This window comes from Scardinius erythrophthalmus (assembly GCF_964197995.2).
Source record: "Scardinius erythrophthalmus genome assembly, chromosome: 6".
In the NCBI taxonomy this organism is placed as follows: Eukaryota; Metazoa; Chordata; class Actinopteri; order Cypriniformes; family Leuciscidae; genus Scardinius; species Scardinius erythrophthalmus.
Genome location: NC_138226.1, coordinates 38,415,366 through 38,433,292, shown reverse-complemented (window position 1 = coordinate 38,433,292; position 17,927 = coordinate 38,415,366). Strand labels below are relative to the sequence as shown.

The 17,927-nt window shown below is 38.9% G+C and overlaps 1 protein-coding gene across 10 annotated transcripts in view; it reads left to right on the top strand.

The window, feature by feature from the left end:
* The window catches only part of tlk1a (tousled-like kinase 1a), a 51,243-nt gene extending 46,587 nt beyond the window's left edge, over window positions 1-4,656 (top strand). For 6 of the 10 annotated variants that reach the window (XM_081368419.1, XM_081368417.1, XM_081368411.1 and 3 more), the window contains one exon: window positions 3,101-4,650. In XM_081368419.1, the coding sequence (XP_081224545.1) occupies window positions 3,101-3,241 (141 nt within the window). In that variant the 3' untranslated portion in view covers window positions 3,242-4,650. Of the gene's footprint in view, window positions 1-3,100 lie in introns of all 10 variants that reach the window. The other 4 variants (XM_081368416.1, XM_081368413.1, XM_081368414.1 and 1 more) reach the window with 1 other exon arrangement.
* The last annotated feature ends 13,271 nt before the right edge of the window (window positions 4,657-17,927 follow it).

Here is a 17,927-nt window from a genome sequence, read left to right as displayed (position 1 = left end):
CCACCGGGGGCTTTGTCACTACAGGGTCTAAAATGGCCGGTCCAAGTGTTTTTACTCTAATATGTTTTGGCAGACTGCACATGTATCTTTTAAAAATGAGATATATTGATGGTAAAATTATTAGTTTGGAATTAGTTTTCTAAAAAAGTAATATTCTGCTTTTGGAGAGTGTTGTTATATAAATTACAGCAGTGCTAGTGCTTTAAATCATAACCCTCTATCAGAAAACTATTTAATCTCATACTGCCGAAAAACTTCGAAACGTCATTCAAATCATACAAATAATATTTTTTTTGCCCTAATAATGAGCATTATGCAGAGAAAAATGTAATATGAACTTTATCATTACTAGGGCTGTCACTTAACGTTCGAAAATCGATTGCACAATCGATCGGACCAACCAACACAAGTTTCGAAAACGAAAATAGGGAATCGATTTTAACGGTCTTTTCTCGGAACGCGTCCAGCTCTTCACGATACGCCCATCACGCGCATCACACAGCAACTCTGACGCCTCATTCGCGCCGCAGGAATTTTTTAAGCGCATAACGCGTCTTTGCATTTACTTAACATTGAAATCACCCGCGCCTGACGCGCTATTCGCGTCCGGTGTGAACACCATGACAAACACACATTATACTTCTGCATAATGTTTCTATTTTTATTACAAAAATGTGAATTCTGCCGGTATTCAGACAGTCTCATACAGATACAGATTCAGGCTACGGTCAACAATCGCCTACGTAGGCAACATTTGTTTGACTTTTCTAACCGTAAACACAGGCACGTTGAAGACTGCAGTAATGTTTTTCATTGATGTTATGGCAGTCCACTCTGCTTATTGCTTTTCGAGAATGTTGCACTCCTGTTTGTCATTGTGCACGAAACTTCACGCCAATAAATCAACAGGAATATTTGCTGATTTGTGCGCGTCTCAAGCGCCCTCTTTACGTTCGTCCTAATGCCTGTTAGTTGTCCGTGGATTTGCCCATATTTGGCGTTTAAAATGGAAACGTCTTTAGACATGAAAAATCAATTTTACAATCGATTCAATGAACACATATGTCTCAAAAATCGAACAGGATTTTTTCACAAAAGTGACAGCCCCTAATCATTACTGAACCGCTCATTGCATCATATAATTAACAAGAATTACCAATGTGTGAATCAAATTCACTGAAACTGCCAAAATTATATTAATATTATATCCATGTGTTTGGTTTCAGATAAATCATATATAACTGTGAAATTCTCTGTCTTATCTGCATTCAAGATAGGTGAAGTTTGAGCTCCACTGACACATTGGATGTCGCTCCCGAAAGTCGTTCTTCTTTTGCATAAAATTATACGTTTCTCAGCATTGTGTCTCTGGACTTGCCTTCATCCCGTCACACACAGTCACTGTCACCCATTCAGCCGGAATTCACCATTTCCCCCTATGAAATTGAACGAGATCATGTTTTCTTTTTCGCTGTGTGTTGCTGCTATGGAATATATACACAGATGATGAGCCAAAACATTATGACCACCTGCCTGATATGCTGTTGGTCTTCCGTGTGTTGTCAAAAGACCTCTGAATGTGTCCTGTGATATCTGGCACCAAGACTTAAGCAGCAGATCCTTCAAGTTATGTGTGTTGCAAGGTGGAACTGCAGTGGATTGGACTTGTTGGTCAAGCACATCCAACAGATGCTCAGATTGAGATTTGGGGAATTTGGAGGCCGGTTCAACACCCCATGAGGATCATGATCCTCAAACCATTCCTGAACAATGTGTGCAGTGTGGCAGAGTGCATTATCCTGCTGAAAAAGCCACTTCCACCAGGCAATACCATTGCCATGAAGGGGTGTACCTAGTTTGCAACAATCTTTAGGTAGGTGGCATGTGACCACATGAATGGCCAGACCCATGGTTTCCCAGCAGGACATTGCCCAGCGCATCACACTCCCTCCACTGGTTTGTCATTGTCCCACACTGCATCACTTCCCCAGGTAAACGGCACACATGTACACGGCCGTCCGAGTGATGTAAAAGAAAACGGGACTCAGACCAGGCTACCGTCTTCCACTGCTCCAAGTCCAGTGGACAGGGGTCATCATAGGCTCACTGACATCTACACAGTCTCAAACGCAGCGTGTGTTGTGACACATTCCTCCCATATAGCCATCATTAAGACTTATGCCACAGTAGACTTTCAGTCGGTTCGGACCAGACGGGATAGCCTCGATGAGCCTTGGGCGTCCAACACCCTGTCGCCGGTTTGTGGTTTGTCCCTTCTCGGACACTGTGGGTAAATCCTCACCACTGCTGACCGGGAGCAACTCACAAGCCTTGCCGTTTCAGAGACACTCTGACCCAGTCGCCTTGCCATAACAATCTGGCCCTCGTCAGAGTCACTCTGATCTTTATTCCTGCCCATTTCTCCTGCATCCAACACGTCCATTACGTGAACTGATTGATTTCTTACCATCTAATCTACCCAGACCTTAATATGTGTGGCCTTGTTAGGAGATGATCAATGATATTCGCTTCATCTCTGACTGATCATAATGTTTTGGCTCATCAGTGTATGTTTCCAGACTATTGCCCCAATTCTAAAATATAATTTCTAAAAATAAATGTATCATACAAGCCAAGGGAGCAGTCAGCCAGTGCAGCCAAAGGTTTAGTGATCATTTTACACAACTGAATGAATTCAAGGCACACATTTTCATTACAAAATACTTTGACCGTAAGCAAGTCTCTCTTGAACTTCACTAAATGAACGAGTGTGTGCCTCCATGTCACTCAAAACAGCAACAGATCCCTAGCTACAGTATTCTGGCAAATTATTTGCCAACATAATAGCATACATAGTTAGAATGTGACATGTTAACAGTTGAAATTTAGGCCCTGTTTACACTAGTGCATTTTTGTTTTAAAACGCATAACTTTTGCTACGGTTATGCCTGGCGTCCACACTACTCCATTAATTGCTGTTGTGGCAAAATATCAATTTTTTTATATTAATCAGCATATTTTCACATTATTTTGAACAAAAAGTTATGGTGTCCTTGAGTTTTTGCGTATGTAATCAATGGCATGTTACCGTTTTGTGTAGGCCTTCATCCGCCGGTGTCTAGCCTACAGGAAAGAGGACCGGTTTGACGTGCACCAGCTGGGCAGTGACTCCTACCTGCTGCCTCACATAAGACGGGCCAGTTCGTCAGGAACCCTGGCCCCAAACTCAGCCTCCTATTGACAACTTGCACTGAGCGCTCTTGACTGACAGCCCGACTGGCCAGCGTCTGATCTCCCTACCCAAGAGCAGGGTGGGAACATTTCCAGGCAGCCATAAGGAAAAGAAGCTGGCTTCCTCAGCTTGAGGAAGTTTGTAATGAATTATTGTGCTTTTGCAGCAGCGAGATTTGGGTTTACTAAGAAAAGTGTTTCGGAAGCAAATGAAGAAAAATAAAGCATGAATATTTAGACATCTAGAGAATGTCACAATAAAGTCATTGAAGAAAAATAATGCCTTCTAAGGACTCAATAGGGCACAACTACTGTCATTTGGTTTTTCCCATGGTTGCCTCCAAGTTCAAAGAGGAGAGTCCTGGAAAACCACTATCAATTCCCATGGTCTCGGCTGGGTTTCAGTAAATTAAGGATTTCTTTGAAGAGCATACATTCAGAGTTACTGTAACTGGCGTGCAAAGGTTTCATTTTTCACTCTGTAGTAATGTTATGTGGTACAGACAACAGTGTTAGCTTTCCTTGCTTTGTTCAACTAGCTATGAGAATGTAATTCTAGCATACAGAGAGGCTACTGGCACACTAGGCCCAGGCAGCAAACTAATGTTTAATGCACAAAATAACCAAATGTAGATGAATGGCAATGTACAGAATCCTATGCAGGACAAAAATAAAAGAATCCCCTCTGGAGAATTCATGTATATTTGTTGTACAGGACCTTAATTTCAGATATTAACTTTCAGCAGATTCATCCTGCACAGAGGTTTAACATTTTGCCCCTTTTTTTTTTCTTGTAAATTTGGTTTCCTGGTGTGTTTTTTTTATTTTTGCTGCTTTGATGTTGCTCTTTTTTCAAACCGCTGTATAATGTACTTTGGGTATAAATTGTACAGTCCTGTTAAAAGAATTTCAAATAAATGCCAGGAAGCTCCATTTACTGCAGTGTATTTGGTTTAGTGATGTGAATTGCTGTTCTGTAGCGCCACCCACTGGCCTTCTAAAGGAAAGCTCTGTGCATGTGACAAGTCAGAGTTAATCGAATGCAAAATACATGCTGGCAATGGCATTTTATTTCTGTAAATTTGAAATTATTTTCTGTGGGGTAGGATAAGCCACACCTGTACCTAGTAAATTTTAAAGTGTCCATCAGATATGTAATGGAAAGGTGTTTTTGTGCTAAAGATATGTTTTTGCATATAATTTATAAATATGCAGGTTTGTCAAACATGTTGGTGACTTGACATAAAAATATCAATGATTTAGAAAAAAGAAAAGAAAAAAAACCACTGTATGTATGTAGGCCTCGTCCACACTTCAAAATTTATCATTCATGTTCTTATGGTATTGGATTAAAAGGGGCTTGTTGTTCTAATAGAATGTGCCATTAATAAAAAAAAATCCATATTTTGATGGATTTTACAAAGCATTATGCAAAGCAAAGAAAATCACCATTGACTGAGTCTTACGAAAAAAGTATGATCAGACTTGCATAACTTGTGGCTGATTTTTAACCATAAACCACATTAGTTTTATTTTTTACAGATTATGAGTCTAACTCCCAGTTTCACAGACAAGGTTTAAGACTAGTCCCAGGTTAAAATGCATGTTTGAGCTGGTTTAACTGAAAGCAACTTGCACTGACATATTTTGAGGCACGTTTATAAAAGCTGCTTAAATGTCCTAATTGGACTAGGGCCTAATCCTGGCTTAATCTAAGCTCTGTTTGTGAAACTAGGCCAAAACAAATTAGTCAGAAATTGCTTAGACAGTACCACATAATAGAGACCGATACACTCTTAAAAAATAAAGGTGTTTAGAGGTAGCTCACCCTGAGCTCATGACAATTTCATGAAACGTTTGTATTCTATAAACAATACAAATGATTAAAGTCCGCGTGAACCGGAAGTTGCAAACGACTTTTCTCCAGTGTTGTGACGTATTTCCCAGTGAAACGGAATATTGAACAGAGGGCAGGGTTTTACTCTAGCGCTCCTCCTATCCATCTCTCACTCATTACAGACTAACGGTTTGAGGCGAGTGGTTAAGCGTTTCCCAAACCAAGCCGTCAAACCTACGTCATCAGCCATTCCAGACCGGAAGTAACTTTTCAGATTTACGATTAAAGATTACGACGGCAAACCATTTTTTTCTGTGTATTAACTTGCACGGATTAATTTTTCACCACAAGACTATAATATGCGCTAACAAAGTAAATAGGGTACATTTTGATTTCAGTTGGACTTTAAACATTTTAATCAGTACACACGGTTAAAAGGACATTTTTGATATTCACAAAAGTTATAATATCCTTGTTCTAGTCAAGTGTAGTGGAAAAATTTGGTTTGAATCCTGTTTGTGATGCCAAACTAGGTTGGTTCAAGTTTTCAGTTTTATTGATTAAGCACTTTAAAAACTTCAATGTAGACCATAGGGATGTACAATAAGAACAAACTTATAAAATTTACCAATTATATAAAAACATATAATCAAAACAGATTCTTAATCACTATGCTTTAAATGCTAGAGAAAAGTTTTAAACTTGATAATTGACGTAAGAACTATAACATTGTAGCAGCAATAGAAATAGCACTGTCATATTTCTTTAGGTTAGTAAAAACATATTTAAATTTAAACTGTAGAGATCACACTTCTCTTTTTAATTTTAGTTCTATTTCGTTACGACCATCAGAGGCAGTGATTCACAATGGATGTTAGTATTGTTGCTATAACAGTATGTGACAAAAGTAGTATGTCTGAATTCACAGTACTCATAAAAGAGTAGGCAAAACCACCAGATGACCTACTACTTCCGGCGAGATTCTGAAGTGTGCATACGATGGACACTTTACTATCCCATGAGGCCACAGGAGAGGATTTGTGAATGGAGGTAAAGCAACACAACTGATGTTGGTATATAGGTCACATGATAATGACAACATGGCGAATGTAGTATGTCCTGATTACATTCATACTACACACACTCATAGTATATAGAGCGTTTTAGCGGTCGTAAAGTAATTACTTATTCAAAATAAATACCTACTCAAGAGATTATGCGATTTCGTGCGCAGTCACAGTCTACGTAATAGTAACAGTCATCACATGACCTGGAATGTCATGCGGATCTCCCCTATTTAACCCCTTGATAGCCAGCAAACTGTCCCTTCAATCTTCCCGCATACATGCAAAGATGGTAGGTAAAAAAAAAAGTTCAGAGTACCTCAGATTCCGTCTTTCACAAACATTCGCGTAATGCGGACTGAAAGACAAACATTGTCCCACTGGATGCTTTAAGTGCACCAGTGGATGGGATGCTCCTAGTGGCACCAAATTGGACCAGAAGACCATGGTTCCCAACGTTATTTAGGCTTCTCAATGGGTAATCTTGGAGCCTTCCTGGAGACAGGACCTTCTCCTTGAGCTACAGGGACAGATTTGGCACCCAAACCCACATCAACCGCAGCTCCGTGTCTCAGAGGAGTAGGAAATAACTATTGAGGACTTGTGAACTAGAATACAATCCTGAGTTCTAGAGCACCCTCCACCAGGAATCTCTATGCTTGTAGGTGGAAGCTTTTCACAAATTTGTATAGACTGGGAGGGAAGATGCCAGAGCATTGCTCGACCATTGCGCCCCACTCAGACTGTTAGAGTAAGACTACTCATGGGGCCTTAGGCTCAAAAGTGTGCTGTGTAAGTGATCTGACAATCAGACTATGTAGCATTGCAACCTTAAGTATGAAGACAGCATGCCTCAAAGCCATAACGTCAGCTAAGCGTGTTGGTGAGCTCCATGCATGGTCAATCAGTACATCTTGAATGCTCTGAAATGTGGATGAAACAATGGTTACCTTGTGGCCCAACCCATCACTTCTCCACTCAACATTGTTTAGGAACCAAGGAATTGAGTTGGTAGCACTTAATCCTCCTATGTCAGACACACGAGTCGGCAATCAAATTGAATGACTATGCCCAGTGCTAGCCCTTTTGGCTTTCTGAAAGCCACAGAGAAATACAACAGTCAGACCAACTCTTCCACTGCTATTGTAGGCCAAAAAAAATGTCAGCCTCTGTCAAATGAGAGTGGTGGAGGAGTGGTGGAAGTCATCACCTACTTGCAAGGTCAACAACCTTACCTCACCAGCAGGCATAAGGTGCCGTTCAGTAAGAAGTATCTCCACATCTTAGGCAGCATTGAGGTGTTTCCATCTAACTGACATTTTTGCAGCGGCTAATTGTTATTTTTAGGTTGGTGATAGTCATCTACTGATATATTCTTCAGATACTATAGGGTTACCATAAACCCAAAAACAGAATGTTATAGTCCACTGTAAATTTGACATTTTGTAAATTCAACTTGACTGGACAAACTATAAAATAAGAACATGAAGAGAAAGTCACTAATTGATTGAAGATGACAGTTTTTAAAAATGCTTACACACTAAAAGTGGTACTTGAGGCCCATTTAGCCAAACCATTCACTCATACCTAGTGTGACCCGAGGTGTCAACTAGTCTCTCCCCTGTGAAGACCTCCTTCCCTTCACCTCTGTACAGATAAACGTTGTCAAAATATTTCCGGTTCGCATGGAATATATATGTGTGCAGGAGTGTAGTCTTTCTCTACAAATTGACCTCAACAAACTACTTTTCTAGCCTTATAAATTCATAATACAGATTTTTTTTTTATCGCTTCCGCGTGGACCCGACACCCGATGGTGTCGTGTTAGCGGCCCCTAAGTCAAGTCAGCTAATGATCTTTGCAATGGAAGTGATTCGATCAAAACTAACTTTAGCTGGACAATAACTTTATTCTAGAGCTGCTGTAAAGCCAAAACAATGTTACTTTAATTTCCTATTATCACTGTAAAGCTGCTTTGAAACAGTCCATATTGTTAAAAGCACGATATACATGAAGGTGACTTGACTTGACTTGACTAACTTTTAGCCTCCACACACATATTTATGAGATTTTATAGTTTTGACCTTCCTTCCAGTGGTCTCTTGAGTACTCATGTCCTGAGTTGTGCCCGGACAAGTTTCACACCAGGGCAGGCATTAGTCAGTGTGGCGCAGTGTGCATTTTGCTCCCCTAAGTTTCGTCATTCGACGCAGCATAAGTTCCCTTGAAAGGAAACGTCTCAGGTTATGAATGTAACCATTGTTCCCTGAGAAGAGACACTATTGTGTGCCGGCTTACCTTAGCAGCTTCCATGGTGCGCCGTCACACGCTACATCACGACGCAATGCCAATCAGGATTGGACTAGTTTCACACGTGCTTCAGTTGCTGTCTTGCTGAGGCGTTCCCCAAACTGTCATCATTCGACTCAGTGTCTCGTTCCCTTCTCAGGGAACAATGGTTACATTCGTAACCACATTTGCCGGTTGTTTAGTAATTGTTCGTGGCAATTTCGGTATCCATACAGTCGGATTAACGCAGTTCACGTGGGTCCCGGCTCAAAAAATATGGAAATCCGTATATAGAAATATAGAAAAATCACATCCCTGTTAGACACGAATCGTTGTCATTTAGGAATGAGATAATCGTGCAGCTCTTTTGCACACACAGATAACAATCATGTCACCTCACTAAATATAGGCTATAACCATCTTCTTTTATGACTGACAGCTACATCAGACTCTGTGTTGTGCATGTTATTCTAGAAACCTCTGTCCTAAAGTTATGATGTAATGTGCCCTGAAGGACGTACTGAAAGATGGTGGGTCCATACACTGTTGCCAGGTTCTCGGATGTCAAGACATTTAAATGACACAGCCACATGGACACGGGACAGGAAGGACAGCAGATAGATAACAGGGACTTCATAATCTTCTCCTGGAAGACTGATCATACTCAGAGCCGGACTCAGTGCTCCCTCTTTGGAATCTGCAAGATAAAATAAAGAATTCAAGAAGATTCAGTCAGACTTAATGTTTTGTTGAATCAGACAGGCAATCGCCAGGCAATTTACATTTGAATAAAGAGGCCAGAGTAGGAAATCTCCAGAATGTCTCATTGATCAAAACTTTTCCTCAGCTCCTGACAGCATTTCACTCTCTTTCCAAACCTGAACAGGCCACTTTCACTTTTTACAATAAACAAATAAAATCTCTGCATAGAATGAGAATGAAAACAGTCAAATACATATGAGAAAGTAAATATGAAAAGGTGAGTTTACAAAAAGTTTGCAAAGCTTTCTAACAAGTGTGCATTTTAATAGCTAAGAGTGTATAGTTGAGAAACATTACATTTATTGTAGTGTTTCTCTATATTCTCTAAATAGAGCAATGGCTGAAACAGTAAGAGTTAATGAAAAGAAACTCTGTAAAGACAGAGTATAACTGCACACTCACCTAAGTATTTTTATTATTTCCAATGTTTAAGGAGACAAGCAGCCTTTGTCATGGTACAGAATGACAAACAACTTCTTACAAAATGGAGAACACCATAAATAGAACATACAATGAATCATTGATCTCACTTGTGAGTATTGTTGGTTCTATTTATGATGATCTCTGTTTTGTCGGAAGTTGTACATTAAAATTACTTGAGTGTGCAGTTATACTCTTTATGAAGAGTTTCTCCATTTAAAACCAATTTACAAGGCCGTTTGTTAATTACAGTGCTTGAACAATGAAAATAAGACAAGTCTGATAAATTTCATGAACACAACTTTATGAAGTTATGGACAGTCAGTATTTGTGAATTGTTAATAATGTGCTGTGTGTGTATTGCATGGCCAGAGAACCCATAGAGTTTGCATGATTACCCAAGTCCCCCAGCGTTAAAACTGAACCATGGAGCAATGGAAGAAAGTGGATTTTCTTGTCTGAAGAATCCTGTTTTCTTTCAGATCAGGAGCGTGGCCGGGCGTGTGTGCGTTGTTTACCTGGGAAAGAGATTGTTGCAGGATGCATTGTGGGAAAAAGGCAGGCCGGAGGAGGCAGTGCTGGGAAATCTTGGGTCATGGCATTCATGGATGGTACTTTGACACATGCCACCAACCTAAATATTATTGCAGACCATTCACCCCCTTCATCACCCCTAATGTTGTGGCTAATCATTATGTGTACAAGTTGTGGGCAAAAAAAAAAAAAAAAGGTGAATTACAGGAAACAAATATATTTATTTTTTGCGCAAAAATTAGCCTATGCCAGGATCGGCCACTAGATGCCCAGCTGCAAAGTCATAATGAAGTGAATGCAGTGCCAGGTTTGAACTTACAACCTTTCTGTTACCAATTTAGATGTCTCACCACCATCCATCAATCCCCCTCCTATAGTGTGAAATGAATGTTTACCATCGGACTTATAAAGCGGCTGGTGTTAATTTTCCAGTGTTTCTATTTCTATTACAGTTCTGTACACACCTGATGGACTTTTGAGCTTGTGAATTACTGACCAGCAGACTGTCGACAATAATAAGAGATCAGTGTGTCCAGACTCACACTCTTGACCAAACAAATTGCTCCTGAGGCCTGAAATTGTTAACCGTAACAATTGCTTGAAGAAATGATGATGCTTTTCAAAGAAGTCCCGTTTCAATAATAAATCTTACTTTACATAACTGATTAGGCATGGATAATAATGCAGTAATCATTATGAACGATTGCTGAATGACTAATCAGTCAATTATGGTTAACGGTATAATTTATCAGGACTGCACAAGACACCCATAGCCTATGCAGAAAGGATTAACGTTACAGCCTGATTACACTGCGATGGAGAAAGTGATTTAGGAAGGAACAAATAAAGGAGAGAACGACAGGGACAGCATATTTTTGTCAATATCATCATTGTTTCAATTGCAGGGTTCAGCACAAGGTGTCTGTCAGTATTTACCAGGCAGCGACAGAGACAACGAAAGGACTAGCAGCCGCAGACTGGACCACTTGAGGGCGCTGAAGAGATTGGCTGTTTCTGAAATGCAATAAGAGCTTATGGTTTGCTGCATACTGCGCAGTACTCAATGATGCCTGCTGTATTTTTAATAGTAAGTGCCATTATTCCACTATAAACGTTGTAAATAGTATATAATTCCTGTCACATGACCTCACTATAGCTTCTGTAATTCAGGGTGGCTTTCAGTTGTTACAGATTTTCACCTACTGGCTTTTATTATAAGACATTAAGTCAAGTAAAATTGCAAAAGGACCAGATCTCTGTATGTAATGACGTTTTATTTTAAGTGTAAAAATGAATAGGCCTGCCTAAATAGGAACCCATTAGTATAACTAATGTACACAAATAATATATACAGTATATATGTTTTTTTGATTTTATGTATTGCAATTAATTCTAAGGGAAACATTCAACAGAAGTCCTCAAAGGCACTTCAAAGAATATCAAGATACTTTTAGGTTACTGTAAAAACAGACATAAATTGTAAAGAGGCTATCTATTTTGGTTTGGGTGGTTATGAAATGGCAAAAGCGCATTTGTGTGAAAGCTGCCTTGGGTATAGAGGTGTCAAGACAGAGCAGACGGCTGGTATTTCTCAGTCTACTGCCCATAGTCTGCACAGCACACCTGAGGTGTGTGTGTGTGTGTGTGTGTGTGTGTGTGTGCGTGCGTGTGTGTGTGTGTGTGTGTGTGTGTGTGTGTGTAAAGGAACAGAGCCAAGCTTATTCTTTCCAATGCGGCTCTAAGTTTAACAATGCTTGTAATTGGAATTGATGGGTGAAGAAGAGCTCTGCTAAGACTGAAGGTAATGTAAGAACTTCTTTGGCTGCTTTCCACAAGGTTCCACATGGCTTATCCATTTGACATTATGGGGAAATAACATTTACAGGTGTACCAGTATTTCAAACAGAAAGAGAACAAAATTGAGTTTCGTTGTGTTTAATTAAAGGGATATCACCCAAAAAAATGTATTCTGTCATCATTTAGCCTACTCCCCCTTGTCGTTCCAAACCTGTAAGACTTTTGTTCATCTTCGGAACACAAATGAAGATATTTTTAATAAAATCTGAGCCATTTCTGTTCCTCCATTGACAGCTATGCAACTACCACTTTGACTTATTAAAAAGGTCATAAAGAGATCGTAAAACTAATCCATATGAATTGAGGGGTTTAGTCCACATTTTCTGAAGAGACTCGATCGCTTTATGATGAACAGACTTAGTTTAGGCTTTTATTCACATAAACATTCATCAACACACACATCAGTTGTGGTAAATGGAAGCTCAGGCATGTTTGCTTGACGTGTGAAAACCAATGAGATTCATTCTTGTGTTACGCAGCACGTTTGAGCTTGTAAGGCTCGATTGGCCCAGTGGAGGCATCCAGTCAGCGGGTGAAGGTCTTTGCGTGTTACTGTCTTTCCTCGGGGCAAAGTAATTTGATTAAATGAAATACATTGTGATTAGAAAGTACATGACGCTGAGAGCCTCGGCCGCTCTCAGCATCACGGGCTGATCTGAGGTACAGAGCCTCTTGTTGCATTTTATTATATAGACAGAAACTTCTTTAAACATGGAAACATTTGCTAACAATGAGAATTTGCATTCGGAGTTAACACCTTTCGAGAGCAGGAGGCCATTTGCCTGGAAGACCCACCCTCCTTTGTGTGCCAGTTATCTCTAAACTCTTAAAAACCACATTACCTTTTGGTTTACTTCTTTGGGAATGAGACCTTTGTACCAGCCACACTGAGACATTTCAAATGATACCAAACGTGTAATACTGTATTATAATTATTCACATTAAACCATATAGATTGTTGGGTGAATTTCAGGTGATCTCTAGCCTGGGTTTCCCCATACTGCCTTGCTCACAGCGCAATTTTATTCACGCTGCTAGGCAGTCTGGACACCATGGACCAAATTTTCCCCTGAAAAAGGGAACCAATCACAGAACGGGGAGGGAGCAGCAAGACGATGACGACACCGAAGCAGTTTGTTTATATCTATGGATCCAACATGGAATCAGACTCGACGTTACCTTCTACCCTCATGTTTATCTTGCACAAACGGTAATATTCGCTAAACGCCATCGTGTACAAATAAATCTTTGACCCATCGTCTTTTTCCTCGTCGAATTTCTGTCACTCTACATACGTCATCTGGTATAATTGAAGCGATTGGCTATGAGCTACGTACAGGCGCATTTGATAGACATTCATAGCGCCCAATAAACGGCTCTGGGCATTCGTAAACCACGCCTCAAATACGAGAAAATGAACACGTAGTTCCCAGACCAAGTCTCAAATGAGACTTGGTCTGACGTTAGCCAGGCTAGGTGATCTCAGCATGATCGAAAGAGGGAATGGGGGGTCAAGGGAAAAAGATGTAGATTAGGATTGCTTAGATGAGACTTGCGTCTCGAATGATGGTGCTAGTTTCACAAGAGAGAGTTCAAATGTTAATTTCCAGAAAGGTCCTTTGTCTTCTCAGGGAGTGGTTGCTCCTCAACCAGACTGCCCAGCATTTTCTAATTTCTCCAAGTCTTACAAGATTCACGTTTCACGTTTGAGCTTCTGCAAGAACCAATGAGGTTTGTTCACAAGCAGGTTCGGTTGAGCTTCTGTTTATGTTCGCTGATCCATGTTTAAATGTGAATAAAGGCATAAATTAAATCTGTTTATCATATAAAGTGATCATGTCTCCTCGGAAAATTTGGACTAAACCGCTAAATTCATATGGATTAGTTTTACGATCTCTTTATGAATTTTTATAAGCAACAAATAAGTGGTAGTTGTGTAGTAGCTGTCAATGGAGGGACAGAAATCGCTTATATTTTATTGAAAATATCTTCATTTGTGTTACAAAGATGAAAAAAAGTCTGGAACGACATGAGAGTAAATGATGTCCGAAATGTCCTTTTAGGGCGAACAATCACTTTATAGCCTACCATTACTCTTTAAAAAAATGTCCATGTATCATTATCTTGTTATTTTGCACAAAATTAATTAGGTTACCTGGAAATTAGTTTGAATTGGTTACAGTGTTTCCATAACAAATCTGTAATTTTAAAGGGAAATCAAGAGCTTCATCTATATATTTCACAATTATGTTCTGTCTTGTCTCCACCTGTTCTCGTTAGTCTCTATGGTTTCCAATCAGTTAAGTCTTGTCAGCTGTTCCTTGTTTAGCCTGCTTGTGTATTTATACTCCCTGTTCTGTTCTTTCCCTTGTCGGTTATTGTTTGTGTCAAGTGCACACTGTCTCGTACATTGGCTTGTTATTACGTTTGGAATAAATCCTCTTGTTATTTGAATCTGCGTTGTCTATTATAGATCAGTGAATAGTTCTTCTATGCCATCAGTGTGAAAAAACCCTTTTGGAACCTTTATTTTTAAGAGTGCAATGCTGTTTTTTTTCCCCCATGGCTCTTCATTGGCAATACCAGAAAATGCAGTTTCAGTCAGCAGGGTGACCCCAGCTTGAGACGAAAAAACAGAAATATACCTTTCTCCTGCAGTAACCCAACCCAGATAAAAGCCAGCAGAACGCTGAAATTGTCTCCCCACAGGCCTCCTTTGCTAATGAAAGAGAGCAAGGCCTGATGGCTTTTATAATAAACATCTTTAAAGAGGTAAATAATGAGCAAACCTGCTCCCACAGAGGGCTGTAAACACTGAGATCACTCAGTAAAACTCCTGCTCAGGGTTAATAATGTGAGAAGTGAAGAGTGACAGAGGAGATTGAGGAAAGAGCGGCTGGATATAAGATGAGATACTGAGTTTCTTTTCTCCATCCGTTGGCAAAACACTTTCACTTACTTGAAAAGCTGGCTGAAATCTGCCACGAGAAGCTTTTTGAATAAGGTAATGGTGCGTTTTGTAGTGATTGCATTTCGATTAGTGAGTTGCATTAAACGCTGCAGCTGCGTCTCAACATTACATCCAATGGCTGTGAAATTCGCAGATAATCCCTGTGAAATGAGCTGGAACATGGAAATTCAGAAGCTTATGCAGTCTAATGAGTGGAATGGCTTTTTATCTGTTGCAACGAATGATGACCTCGCCACCACTGGACCGTGTCTATGGAGGGACTGATCCAATGACACTCCTGTTTTCTTCTTCAGAGAAAACCATAATAACACAGAACACTGCATTATATGCCTTAATAAACACAAAACAAACCAACATTTTTAAAGCTGAGTGTTTATTTGGATTGGCGACAGTGAACAGCAATATTGCACATATACTGCAGGCCATTTAAAATGCTCATCTTTTGGCTAGTAAACACTCAGGGCCTTTAATGTAGAGATCTTTAGCTTTACATCTACAGTGCGGACTGAAGTAAGCATATCGCGTACACAAAATATTAGCATAGTTTGTTGATTCAGGAATGTGTTATTGTGTTTGGCCGATACCGAAGAAATTAAACCTAATTACTAATACTACAAATAGCAGCTATTAAAATACATTTCCCTTTCTGGAATGTTATGTTGCTGTGCTTCTCTATTTACCAAATAAATACTAGACTTTATTGTTAGCATTCTTTCTTTTTTTAAGTGTATTAATTGGCTGTAAACCATTCACTGCACTATGGTCATAAAATGCTCTTTTATATTGATATCATAACACATAATGTTTTTTAGACTAAGTTAGATACACTATATAGCCAAAGGCACTGATGTTGGGAATGGCAAAGTGGTTTAGTGGGGTTCACGTCTGGGATTTTTGTAGACCCATCAAAGTCTTTGTAAACCATATTTATATGGACCCTGTTTTTGGAACCAACATTTCTCAAGAATGTCATTGTGATGTAGCATTAAAACGTCTTCACTGGAATAACCGGAATAACCAAACCCATTAACCCTTAAATGCATGAATGTTTCGCCAATCATTATTACATATTCAGGTCTTTAGTGACCCGGATCTATATGTCACAATCACACGGATGGATCTCTAACTGCCGCAATAATATAAAACTTTCTTGATATTTTAATAATTGCAGAAGAATAAATGAAAGCATATCTTGTAAACTTTTGGAACTTGGAAGGGTTCAATTTGAGCGGAAGCTTTTTTACAATCTTCACTGTCCTCGTCGGAGCTCATTTCCCAGTACATTCAGCATCTGGCTTCAGCAAAACTATCATTTTCAACATCTTCAAAATCAAACATTTGATCGCTGACAGCTTCTGCACCAGGTCCACCATCAAGTGACCGTGACACTAATATTTGATTGCGTATTCAGTAAATTGCTGAGCCATTTCAGAATAAAGGTGAATTGCACTTATTGAGTCATCAGAGATTCAACTGTTGCACAGAAAAGAAAAAAAAATACTTACTCTATTACAGACTTTGGGTCACTAGCGACCCTATACTTTTTTTATACAAAAAATTATTAGAAAACAGACATTCTCTTATAATTGTATTTTTTTTTCTTGTTATATTGTTTATAATGAATAGATACTAAGAAGGTTGATGTCTAACGAATGCCGTCCTAGGTCGCTAAAGACTTGAGGTGTGCCTTTAAGGGTTAATTAGAATCCACATACTTTTGGCCATATAGTGTAGCATATTACATATTACATATATGTAGACTGACAATGAAATATAATTTTTGTTCCATGTCTTTAGTTAATAAATTAATTCAATCTCTAATGCACTGTTTTAAACCATATAGATAAAAATTGTCTCTCAAAATACAAATGAAAATACTTAGGGTATAAAGAGAGGAGTAATCTCTATCACACAATTATTCTTGTGATATAAATAATATCTCATCAAATATCCCAATTTAATTACCACTATTCAAACATTTCTTACTGTAAAACCATGTTATATATGTTTGTCACAAACAATCACTATTTGCACAAAGAGTCATAAATTCTAAAAAAGCAGCGACAGTGATTAGTACAATGGTACACACTTCAATTAATCATCATTACATAACAGCTAAGAAATTACAGTATGCATTTGACTGTTTAATGACTTGGATGGTCCAGTTGGCTATTAGATGGTGAAATATTACAGTGTATTCTAATCTAAAACTCTTATTTTTATTGAGAATTTAGACCAGTTCTGGATTTTAAATAAATGCTCCTGGTTCAAAAGTTAAGCACTATTTCCACAGAAAAACATTTATTAGATTCATCCCTCAGTTTGTACATAAACACTTACAATAGAAGTCTTTAGGGCAAGACATACACAGGTTTTAAAGCACAAATTTGAACCTTTTATTATTATTTTTGTTAATGTGCTTATCTTAATTATTTGAGCTGATTTGAGCTGCGAGTTGTCTAAATCGTCATTGTGAGTATATTTTTTAATGCAGTGTGGTATTATGACCCTGATGTAATGCCTTGCTCCTTATATTTCCATGGTAATAGTGTAAGCAAAATTTTTTAGTTTCTTTGTACAAATTGATGGACAAATTATTTCTGAATTCTGTGTTAATTAACCTTGAACATTCCTTGTTGTGCAGTTTATCGTGAGTATAATAGTTCCAGTTAAACGAAAGAACAGAACACAACAGACAGACAACTGGGAGAAGTGAAGATGAGAAGACATATAATGTCATTCTGGTCCTTCATTATGAAATTATAGCTCAAAGAGCTCCTCACCTTAACATTCTGGAATGTTCAATTTCCCAGTGGAACATTCTAGAACATCTGCGAGTTTCATTATTTTAGAACACTTCACTGGTCTAATACTCTGGAATGCAATACTTCAGAATGTCTTCTCCATTTCCCATATTCCTAGAGAATCTACTAACGCCTACTGGATTTCCACCCTGCGCACT